Genomic DNA, 12,794 nt, shown 5'->3' with positions numbered 1-12,794 from the left:
GCTGACCACTTATTTTGTACCAGGCATTGTATTAAATGGTTTATGTAAAATCCCTCTCTCTAGGTTCCCACAAAGTCAGTCCTCAGGTAGATACTATGAATGTCTGCATTTTACAGTGGGAGAAACTATACCCATGAGAAATTCACAGAGCAATGGAAGCTCTGAATACTGTATCAGAGACTCTAAAAGATATTTCGGAGACTATTTTAAGCTCTGGCCAAAAATCACAAAACTTTAGGAAAGAACAATAACATTCCCTAGTCTAAATTTTTTCACATATATAGGAATCACTTCAACATTATCTACAAAAAGTGAGCAAGAGATGAAAGAAGCGTTATGGAGGTGGATATTAGGAAACAACTCAAATGGGCTTAAGCAAAAATAAAGATAATTCATTACTTCAAGTAACTAAAGTCCATTTGGGCATAGATCCACATTTTAATCTGGCTAGATTCAGGTTCTCAGTCAATGTCATTGGGAGTTAGCTTCTTGCCAACTTTTTCCCAGTATGTTTTTTCATCTCTGGCTGGGTATTCTATTGATGGCAACAGTCTACCAAGTTTTATCCTGACACAGCTCTTTAAGCAGAAGGATTGTGCCTCCTAACTAGTGGTTCCAACAAAAGCCCAAGAATTGAATATCATTGGCCTGGTTGGAGTTACATGACCATTTCTAAGTCAGTCAGTTAATCTGATTCTAGGGTTAGAATGCCCTATTTGGCCAAACCAGAACCATGTCTTATCACTGGAAACAGAGTAAATGAATACAATTATGAAGAAGAAAATTAGGTCTACCATTATCAGAAGAAGAGAGAGTGGATGCTGGAAAGACGTAAACAACAAATGGACAGTTCAAAATAGGACTTGTCTTATGTGTTAAGGAAGATAATGAAATAGTAGAAAATATATAGACAGGGTTCACATTCTTCTCAAGTACATATGGAATATTCCCCAGCATAAGCGATAGGTAGGTCATACAACAAGCCTCATTAAACTTAAAAAGATTGAAATCAAAGTATTTTTTCTCACAAAAATAGAATGAAATTAGAAATCAATAAACAGGAATTTGGAAAATTTATAAATATATGGAAATTAAAAGCAGACTTGTAAATAACCGATAGGTTAAAAAAGAAATCACAAGAAAAATTAGAAAATACTTCGTGATGAATGAAAATGAAAACACACCAAACTGAAATAGTGCCTAGAGGGAAATTTATGCTGTAAATGCCTATAGTAAAAAAATAATACTTCAAATCCATAATCTATATTTTCATCTTAGGAAACTAGAAAAAAGAAGAGCAAACTAAATCTTAAACTAGCATAAGAAAGGAAATAATAAAGAATAGAGTGGAAATGAATGAAATAGTGAATAGGAAAACATCAGAAAAAAATCAACAAACCCAAAAGTTGATTTTTTGAAAAGAGCAATAGAAATGACAAATCTTGAGCTATACTTACCAAGAAAAAGAGAGAAAATTCAAATTACTAAAAGCAGGAATGAAGAGGGGACATCACTATTGATCTTACAGAAATAGAAAGGAGTATACAGAGTACTATAAATAATTGTACCAACAAATTAGATAACCTAGAGGAAATGGAAAAATTCCTAGAAAGTAACAAACCACTGAAACTGACTCAAGAAGAAATAGAAAATACGAAAAAACTTATAACAAGTAAAAATTGAATTAGTAATCAAAAAATGTTCCCACAAAGGAAAGCCTAGGCCCAGATGATTTCTTTGGTGAATCCTACCAAATATTTAAAGAATTAACACCAATCCTTCACAAATTGTTCCCCCCAAAAAAAAGAATAGAAGGAAATACTTCCCAAGAGTTTGGAATTTAAAGCTGACCAAGATGGAGAAATTGAACAAAGACTTTGGGCTTGCCTTTAAAACTCCAAAGGGGTTACACTTAAGGAGTAAAGGCTATGTCAGAGAACCAGAAGATTCAACTAGGACAAAGAGCAAACCAAAATAGCTGTGCCCTACTTAAGTATTAAACCTAACTACCATAAGTTCAAAGTGGCCAACCTATAATTTAACTTCCTGCTAGGACAAAAATCAGTACTTTTTAGAGGAAAATAATTGACTCAAAACTCTCTACATTATTCACATCACATAAAAAATTACATGATATATGAAGAAATAGGAAACTGTAACTTGAGTTGAGAGAAAAAAATACTCAATAGAAATAGATCCAGAGATGGCTGAATTACTAAAATTAGCATTAAAGGACTTTATAGGACCTATTATAAATACATTTAACAAATTGAAGGAAAAAAATGGTCATCAAGAATAAACAGATGGAGAATATGAGCAGAAAAAATGGAAACTATATAAAAGAATTATCTAGACATTTTAGAACTGAAAAGTACAAATTCTAAAATGAAAAATTCACTGGATGAGTTTAAAAGAAAATTGCAGATGTCAGAAGAAAGTGTCAAACTTGAAGCAAACCAGTAGAAATTATCCAATTTGAACAGCAGAGAAAAACTTACAGGAAAAATGAACTAAGTCACACTAATCTGCAGAATAACATCAAGTGGTCTAATATTTACATAAGGGAGACTCAGAAGGACAAAAGAGAGAATGGAACAAAACAAATATTTGGAGAAATAATGGCCAAAATGTTCTCAAATTTGATGAAACATATTAACTTAGACACCTTAATATTAAATTGTAAAATTTCAGTGAACATCAACAAGGATAAATATAAAATTAACTACATTGGGCACATCTTAGCCAAGCTGTGAAAGCAAAAGAAACTTTTAGAAGCAGCCAGAAGAAAAATATATATTATATACAAGGAATTAACATCTCGTCAGAAACAGTTCAGGCCATAAGAAAGTGGCCTGATGAAAAAAAGAAGTTAAAACATTATTCTATGGTGAAATTATCTATCAAAAACTAGTGTGAAATAAAGAATTTTAATATAAACAAAACCTTAAAAAAGTTGTTACACCGGAATTATGCTGCAAGAAATGCTAAAGGAAGTTCTTCAGGCTGAACGGGAAGAACGTATTAGATGGAAATTTGAGAATGATGGTCACTAGAAATGAATAAATGTGGGTAAATAGAAAATACTGTTTTTTTCCCCTTATCTTAATTTCTTGAAAAGACAACTGATTATTTAAAGCAAGCATTTATAGCATATGTAAGTATAAAATATATGAAAATATTAGCACATGTGATTGGGGTGGCCAAGATTTCTTGGAAAAGAGACAAAAAGTGCTATACATTATTTAAATATTTATAGAATATTCAAACAATAGAATTCTACTCAACAATAAAAGGAGGAAAAACTGGTAATACATGCATGGGTGAATTTCAACTTGAAGTATTCAAGAGATATTTGGAAAAGTTAGCAAGACTCTCATGTTTCTGAGCTGGCCACCGAGGTAGAGAGCCATTCCATTTACTGAGTTAACAAATATCAGAAGAGAAGCAAGGTTGTGCAGAGAAAGTGATGAAATGAATTTTGGACCTGTTGAATTTGAGGTACCTGTGAGACAGTTATCCAGTGGAGGTGTTGAATAAGGAAATAAGGATGTAGTTCTGGAATTCAGGGGATATGCTTGAATGGGAAAATAGATCTCAAAATGTAAAGTTATTGTAAAAAGAAAATTAGATTAAGAAGGTTGAGGACAGAAAGACCTCTGAAAAAATCCAGTGTTGAATGATTTGTTGGAGAAGGAAAAGCAACTGAGAAGTATCCAGGGAGATGTGGATCACTGAAGCCAGGACAGAAACTATTTTAAGGAACAAGGAACAGACAACGTTGTGAAAAACTCCTAAAGAGGCAAGCAAGATAACTATTAAAAGTTCAATTGAATTTATCAATGGCAGTTTCGGTTATGTTGGTGAAATTGGTTAAAGCAGTTTGTGCTGCTGGCAGGTCAGGGGGGTAAGTTAAAGAAATGGAACTAGTGAGTACAGACAAGTACACAAACTCTTAAGGAAGTTGGGCTATGAAGAGAAGACAGATGGTGGTAGCTAATGGGGGAAGTAGAATGCAAGGAGAGTTTCTTTTATGATGCTGGTGGTAGTTTTAAGGTGGAGAGGGACTGAGTATCTGTTGATACTTGTAAAATCCCAAAAGGAAGCAGTCAGTAGCAGGAAGAGGTTGAAACTACAGGTTAATTGAGAAAGTGAATTCTTCAAGAAGTCCAAAGAAGATACATAATTGCAGCTGCAGAAATTAGAGCAAAGCAGTGACATGTCTTTAATTTTTAACAGGAAAAGAAAAAGCAAAGTAAGGTGTGGTTGTAAGTAGTTTGGTAGATATAAGGAAACTGAGTAAGTTCAGGTTGACTGACTTCCATTACCTCTGAGATGCAGAAGTACTGAGAGTGGAGAATAAAGAAAAATGGTTGAAGACACGTGGAAAATTTAAAATAGTTGTAGAGGAAGAAAATGGAGAATAGAGACTGCTGCTTCTCTTTGGCCAGGAAAATAATTTTTTTTTTAAAGCATCCTTAACATCTATAGGGCTAGTGGTGACCTTGTTTATTACAGCCAATATAAAGCCTTTTTAGCACCAGCCTTGCCTGCAGGGCCAAGGGAGGGAACCAAACTATTAGGTAATTATTTGGTGAGTTTTTGGAGGGCTAGGGAGAAGAATATTAATTTTATTGTCTTAATTCTTGTATTCTTTATCACTTGATAAACCTTAAATATAGTAAACAATTAAATATTGATTTGAATACAAACCATTTGAGGATACTAATTTCCTGGACCCAAACCAATTTGTGTGTGTGTGTGTGGTACGTGACCCTCTCACTGTTGTGGCCTCTCCCGTTGCGGAGCACAGGCTCCGGATGCGCAGGCTCAGCGGCCATGGCTCACGGGCCCAGCCGCTCCGCGGCATGTGGGATCTTCCCGGACCGGGGCACGGTCCCGTGTCCCCTGCATTGGCAGGCGGACTTTTAACCACTGTGCCACCAGGGAAGCCCCCAAACCAATTTTTAAAACTCAGAATTGAATTGTGATTTGTTGGGACTAAATTAAATTGCTCAATAGTTATTTATGTTTTCAAGAGTCTTCACTTGTGTAATAAACATTTCTCCCTTAGGTCTTCACTGGGATCTTCACAGCAGAAATGTTTCTAAAGATAATTGCCATGGATCCATATTATTACTTTCAAGAAGGCTGGAATATTTTTGATGGTTTAATTGTGAGCCTTAGTTTAATGGAACTTGGTTTGGCAAACGTGGAAGGATTGTCAGTTCTCCGATCATTTCGACTGGTAAATTAACTGAGAGTAAACATAATGTTTTTATAAATAATTTAATTAGTAGTCACTCCTTTCTAGAAAAAAATTACAAGATGTCCCATAGCTTTAATATTATTTGAATATACTTCTAACAAAGCAGCTGGTAATTTCTTCTTCCTCATAGTTTTAATGCATAGATTAAGTTTATTCAAATGAACAGGCAATAGTTCTGTCCTTAGTAATTGAATGGCAAGGCTAATGGGGAGAGAGAAAATGGAGGTCATAGATAAACGCATATCAAATTAAACAACAGAATATGTACCTCTCAGCTATATAGGGTTTGCTTACCCATGATAAGGCTTGGTTGGGGCTTTGGGTGGGCTCATCTTTCTACCAGAGGCTAAGGGATCATGGAGTTGCCCACTTTGCCCCCGTAGAAGCCAAGACCCGGGACTGGGTAGAGTGTACAGGGAAAGAAGACAGAGCTCCTATACATCTGCTCCTTCAGCCAGGTCAGGAAGTCACCAAATACACTCTCTGAGAAGAGTTGCCTGTGTTATACTTTAATTTTAAAGAAAGGGTCTTTCATTTGATCTTTATATTTCAAAGTTTATGGATCTTTTACAGATGAGACAAAATATCACTTGACACATTGCCATTTGAAGTTTGGTATGTTTTATTGTGCTGTTTATTTGAGTTGGCTCTAACTTTTTGTGATTTATTTTGAAACAACAGAGGTTGTATATAGTTAGTAAAGACAGATTCTTATAGGCAACTTATCTTAACAGTGATTAGTTTCAAGACTTTGTTGTGAAGTCTGTTTAGAAACTCCCTTACCACTTTCAAATTTGTGTTAAGATCCTTAGAGCTGTGATTTCCTTTCCTAGTCTTCATGGATAGCTGTAGATCTTAATTTGAAGCTAGAAGGATGCAAAAAAAAAAAAAACAAAACAAAATTTAGCAATGATAATATAACAAGTAAATATGGGCAACTACTTTTAAGAAGCTTAGTAAATCTTTGTGATAATGTGATGCAGTTTGGGGAGATAGAAGGCATAATATCATCAGTGTCTTGCTTAGTATATCAGGCCCTTTTGCATTAATTATTCTCTGGGAATAAATTAAAATTTTTGGTTCTTATATCTGCTCCTTTGGGTCACTTAGTTGCCGTTAAATAATGCACTACTCTTGACCTGACATTTACTGAAGCATCGGAAATAAAATGCTGCTGCTATTTAATGGTAAATGGTACTCTAGAGGCTTCTAATACAACCAATGTGTCAGGCACAGTAGTGGAGAGCCATTCCACACTATAATGAGTTGATTAATTAAATCACTGAAGACATAAAGGTTGACAAAATACAGCTTTTTACTCAAGTCCAAGTATTTCTTCCTTGAATATAATAAATCTCCTTTAAAATACAGCCTAATATTACAGCAAGCTACAGATATAGCAGTCCAGAGATTTAAAGAAATTAGTTGGTTTTTCTCTTGTACCTTATATAAATGTTGTTTGCACTTGTGCATTTCAGCATTATATTTCAAGTACACTGAAAAATATATCCACTTTGGGCTTTTAAATAATGAGAGCCTCTACTTTTCTGAAAGAGTCTTTTCTAATTAATCACCACTAATGTTAGATATCCCAGTTCCTTACAGAAAAACAAAAAGAATAGTATAAATGCTTATGTAAGATTCAGGAATATTTAGTGAATCTTATTCTTTGAATGCTGATGAAAAACTGTATAATTATTTTATTTACAATATAAACTATTTCAAAATGAAAAATATCCCATGGTAACAAACTAATACATTTGCCAGATAAGAGTTTGGCACATGAATAATCCATCACCTAAAATTGAGACACTGTAGACTTTTCCTATAAACAAATATGCAGATTCTTCAGAATGCAGAGCAGTAATGGCCTTCTTGCTTTTGTTTCCAGCTCAGAGTTTTCAAATTGGCAAAATCTTGGCCGACTCTGAACATGCTGATAAAGATCATTGGCAATTCAGTGGGGGCTCTGGGTAACCTCACCTTGGTGTTGGCCATCATCGTCTTCATTTTTGCCGTGGTCGGCATGCAGCTCTTTGGTAAGAGCTACAAAGAATGTGTCTGCAAGATTTCCAATGATTGTGAACTCCCGCGCTGGCACATGCATGACTTCTTCCACTCCTTCCTGATTGTGTTCCGAGTGCTGTGTGGAGAGTGGATAGAGACCATGTGGGACTGCATGGAGGTCGCCGGTCAAACCATGTGCCTTACTGTCTTCATGATGGTCATGGTCATTGGAAACCTGGTGGTATGTGGTAAAACATTTTTCTCATTTTCAGTAAAAGACAATGTAACCATGAAAAAGTATGTTCAACTGAGGAATGTTTTGAATGTTTTTTTTTTAAATCAATTCTCAATTTTCATGATGGCAGGAGTCAGGTATAGCTCAGACTATTGAAATCCACATGAACTCTTTTTAAATATTTCCTTATTCATTATTTTTATTTTTTCCAATTTTATTGAGCTATAATTGATATGCAACATAAACTCTTAAAATGTCTTTTGAACCAAAGCTGTTCTTCATCTCTGTACCTCTTACTGATCATGGAGAGGGCCAGTTTTGGCTTTTATATTTCAGTTCTTGTACTAAAGCATGGAAGTGCCATGAAGAGCAGTCATTCATTTTATTTGTAAGTACTAATAATAGTATCACTTGAAAATGTTTCAAATTTGGGTTCTCTACAAGTTGGAGTTTAAAAAAAATAGTGATAATCTCAGTCCATTAAAAGCACATAAGGTAATTGTTGCCTAGAAACTACAGTATGAACAAGTAACACTGACTCAAGAATCACTTGTTTATCATTTCTGTGTGAAATGAACCATGTCCAACACATCTCTGCTGAGTCCTGGAGGCATGGGAAAGATGATAGGAAGATATATATGGCATTGTGATATGACATTTACCTAAACAGGAGTAAAAATAGGAACTAGTAAGTGAAAAAATGTGAAAGTGAAGTGTTATATGTCAAGTTCACAAGATGGAAACTTTCCTTTACAGTGGCAAGGATGATCAGGCAAGGCTTTGTCAAGGAGTTCAGACCTGAAATATCTTTACTGAGATGTAAGATTTAGCTCGGTAAGAAGAAAGGTAGACTGTCCCAAGCCAGGGAACAGTGGACCCAGTGGTTGGGGAAGAAAGGACAGTAGATTCTCTAAGAGGGATCAGGCTCTTATACTTTAAATATAAAGTTATTATACTAAGGTGCTTGATTAGGCCCCAGTCTAGTGGAATAGTCATAACCAATATTTTAAAGTATACAATTTATAGACTTAATTTCCTTTCACATCAAAGCAACTTCCAATTCCCCAGAGGAAAAGAAAAGGGAGGGGGGAAAAAAGCAAAAGATTATCATTTATTTCTATTTATCCCAAGATTTCAACCTTCTCAGTATTAGCTTAGATAATTCTGACCTCTTCTTAAAATAACAACAAACATGAACAGTGTACAATCCAGAAATATGAACAGTGGCCTAAAACAATAAACATTTATTAATTGTTTCATAGTTTCTGTGGGTCTGAAATTTGGGGGCACCTTATCTGGGTGCTTCTGGCTTTGGATCTGTCATAAGGTTGCTGTCAAGATGTTGGCAGGGAACTCAGTTATCTTGACTAAGACAGGAGGATCAGCTTCTAAGAAGGCTGACTCTCATGGCTATTGGCAGGAGGTCCCAATTCCTCTTTGTTGGCTGTTGGTAGAAGGCTTCAGTTTTTCTCCACATGTATCTCACCATAGGGTTGTTGATTATTTCATGACATGGCAACTGGCTTCTCCCAGAGCAGGTGACACAAAACAAAGGGCAAGGAGAAAGCCCTCTTTATGTTCTAATCTTGAAATCACCTACTGTCACTTCTGCCATATTGTATTCATTAGAAGCTAGTCACTAAAAAGAACTCACACTTAAGAAAAAGGGATTAGGCTTTCACTTTTGAAGAGAAGAGTATCAAATAATTTATATACATAAATATATACATATATATATATATTTTGGTTTTGAACATGCTGCGTGGCATGCAGGATTTTAGTTCCCCAACCAGGGATCAAACCCGTGCCCCCTGCAATGGAAGTGTGGAGTCCTAACCACTGGACTGCCAGGGAATTCCCCTGTAGATTTACTTTAAAGCCACCACAATTCCAAATACAACTTGCTTGCTTTCAGAAAAGTGCAATATTGCATAGAACAGAAAGAAATGGTCATAGGGTTAATAGAAAAGAAACAAAGAAAAGGTCATAGGTTTGACTTTAGGTTTGATTTGATTTCATTTATATATTTGGCATACATTGGAAGAAAAGAATAAAAGGCAGAGAACAGAACCCTTTATGACAACAATGAGTGAGCAGATCAGACACAAGCAACAGGGAATTCATAGTGGGAGTAGTAGAAAGTAAATTTGGGGCCAAACTGTGTAGAGTTTAATTTATGAAAAGGCTGACTTTGCATAACAAAATTGGAGTTTTTCTGTAGGCAATTCAGAGCTACAGATGGCTTTTTATCAGGAAAATGACAAAGAGCAAGTGGGATTTTGGTAGAATTCATGTAGCCAGAAAACACAGAGTGAACTTAAAGAGAAGGAAACTCAATATATCACATGTCATCTATTACTTTACTGAAATAAGACACATGTCTCTAACTGTATGGAAGATTCAAGTTGAAAGAGAATTTCAGGAAGTATCCATACCTATGGATGACATTTAATATTAATTTGGATGGCTGGATATGCATAAAAAGATATAGCCTATAAAAGAATAATTTCCATCTATTGGCATAAATTTAAATTCTGTACATTTAAAAAAAATTTTTTTTTATTTTTGGGTGCATTGGGTCTTTGTTGCTGTGCGTGGGCTTTCTCTGGTTGCGGCGAGCCGGGGCTACTCTTTGTTGCAGTGCACGGGCTTCTCATTGTGATGGCTTCTCTTGTTGCGGAGCACGGGCTCTAGGCACACGGGCTTCAGTAATTGTGGCACGTGGGCTCAGTAGTTGTGGCTTGCAAGCTCTAGAGCGCAGGCTTAGTAGTTGTGGCGCATGGGCTTAGTTGCTCCACGGCATGTGGGATCTTCCCAGACCAGGGCTCAAACCCATGTTCCCTGCATTGGCAGGTGGATTCTCAACCACTGTGCCACCAGGGAAGCCCTAAGTTCTGTACATTTTTTTAAAAATTAAAGAACCTCCCTTTTTTTTTTTTACTATAAGTTAAAAAATAGTCCTCCTTTTGTGATATCTTGGATATTTTTTCTGGAGTAACTAGGTAATAATAGTATCTGTCATGTTTACCACTATTAAGGAAATGTGTTCATATCACATTTGCTTAAATAAGACTGACTGAAACTGATGCAGTGCCTCCTACAATCCTTCCTTCTCATCCTCACCAGAAAGGATAATGTCCCCCAAAGACAAGCTGACATAACTTCCTGTTAACACATATAAACTTCTGTATGGTGCTCCACCACGAGAAGTGTGAGTAACCACGGCCTAGTCCACAGACAAGACGGAGGTTTGGCCACAGACTGCTTTTCCCCAGGCTATTATTCTTGGTTTGCTAACACTATGGCCAGAAATCCTTTTATAGGTTCAAGGCAAGTGCTGCAGAAGGAAAATACAATTTTTTGAAGATTACCACTTCTAGAAGTAGCCACCGCAGTCTCGTCTGTGTCTAAGAGAAGGTGGAGCATTAGCACACGGGAGGGATGTGAAAGTTTTGGGTTCTTCTCACCAATTAGGAATCAGGATGGAGGGACTTCCCTGGCGGTCCAGTAGTTAGGACTCCACATTTCCACTGCAGGGGGCACGATCCCTGGTTGGGAACTAAGATCCTGCGTGCCTGTGGTGCGGCCAAAAAAAAAGAAAAATAGAATCAGGATGGAGACAGTATTGATACGTGCAATATATTTCAATCCTGAACCCCAAATGGAAATTATTATTCCAAGAGACTGGGGGACGTGTGAATCATTTTCACTCAATGAGCTATCAGGTCTGCCCATAACCACGTGTGAGACAGGTTTCCAGGTTTCAGTCCCTGAGTAAGCTAGTTGAACTGTATTCTCTTAAATTGCCTTTGATCACAACCAACACCTTGGCCAGTTGTTATGCAGATCAATCCCCTGTGGTAACAAAGGAGCCCTAGAAATGTTTGCTCACACAAACATTTCCAAGAAAAAAGATAAATTGAAAGATAGTATAACAGAGGGTAGGTTGTATCATAGTATTAATAACAGTGATAATAACAGCTAAACTTTCTCAAGGGTTTACCATGTGCCAGTAGCTTTGTGAGAGCCACATGGATTTTCTAATTGAATCCTTACAACAATCTTGTAAGCTTAGCACTGGGAAAATTGACAGAAACTGGATTCTTACCCAACATTATAATTCTAATGAGAAAGGGGAGCAGGCCATATAGATATAACAGTAAATGACACAAGTAGATACCTGTTCCAATGCTTTGAAGAGGAACTATAAGTTGGATCTCACTCTGGGAAGGTTGATTGATATTTGTCAAGAAAAAGTTCCTAATAGAAAAGTTCATTAATAAACCTTAGGAAATCAAATCTAGAAAAAAATTATGGTACCAAAATTGTTTTATAATGGATAAAACCCAAATGTAGCATTTAATTTTTTTCTCTTGCATCTGTTTTTTCATCCAAAAAGTAAATTCAAGGCAAATCACAATAAAATATAACTTTATTGGTAAATTTCTGATGTGAAGGAGCAGGTCTTAGTATGAATACTAGCAGACGTGGTATAGCAATTGAAAGATGTCAATATAGACTCACAGAATTATGTGCAGTCCTTGTTGGGTCTTATAGGTTTTCACCTTTCTTACCACAATTGGTTAGACTAACTCGTACTGGTTAGACAAAGGAACTCTGAGCCTCATTAGCTTATTGGAAAGATAGGAATATAGCAAGAATGCAGCATCCTTTTCACTGGAGTTTTACTTAAAATTTTTTCTAGGATTCCTCTTCTGTACTATTTACTTTTTGTCTTTGGATCCCTTCAGGGCCATATCCTTCTTTTTTGTTCTGTATGCTTGAATAGTCAGGGACTCGTGAACATTATCAATCAAATTCTGAAAAAAATTATATTACTTGGTCTTGTGCCTATGGGAGTACTCTGTTCCTTAGTAAATTACCTCTTTTTGAGTGTACACAGTGGGTTTATGGTCACTAATCTTTTCACTCACTCATATCAGTGGGTCCTATTTTTGGAGACCCAAGTTATAGACTAATTAGTGGTCTCTAACCATTTCTTTATAGTATTTCCAACCACTGTATAAATCTAGTGGCCATTATTTTCTGAACCAAAAACTGGGAACTTTGATCTAGCAGTAGTATATATATTTTTTAAATAGACAAGTTATCCAAAGTGCAAAAATTAGTACAAACACATAAAAATAAAATCATATTTAAATATATTGGAATCATCTTTGGCTTCAGGAATAAAACTATAAAAAATTATCAGTGTCCTGGAAAACCCAAGTTACATGGGGAAAATTCTTAACATCCCAATAAAAGGTTTTTTTCTTTTTCACTATA

General features: G+C 35.9%; 1 protein-coding gene across 6 annotated transcripts in view; it reads left to right on the top strand.

The window, feature by feature from the left end:
• SCN2A (sodium voltage-gated channel alpha subunit 2) overlaps window positions 1-12,794 on the top strand; it is a 149,231-nt gene that overhangs the window by 95,060 nt on the left and 41,377 nt on the right. For all 6 annotated transcript variants that reach the window (XM_067741688.1, XM_067741685.1, XM_067741684.1 and 3 more), the window contains 2 exons: window positions 5,072-5,245; window positions 7,158-7,514. In XM_067741688.1, the coding sequence (XP_067597789.1) occupies window positions 5,072-5,245; window positions 7,158-7,514 (531 nt within the window). The remainder of the gene's footprint in view (window positions 1-5,071; window positions 5,246-7,157; window positions 7,515-12,794) is intronic.

This window comes from Pseudorca crassidens, chromosome 6 (assembly GCF_039906515.1).
Source record: "Pseudorca crassidens isolate mPseCra1 chromosome 6, mPseCra1.hap1, whole genome shotgun sequence".
Taxonomy (NCBI): domain Eukaryota; kingdom Metazoa; phylum Chordata; class Mammalia; order Artiodactyla; family Delphinidae; genus Pseudorca; species Pseudorca crassidens.
This window is presented reverse-complemented; position numbering and strand designations above follow the sequence as displayed.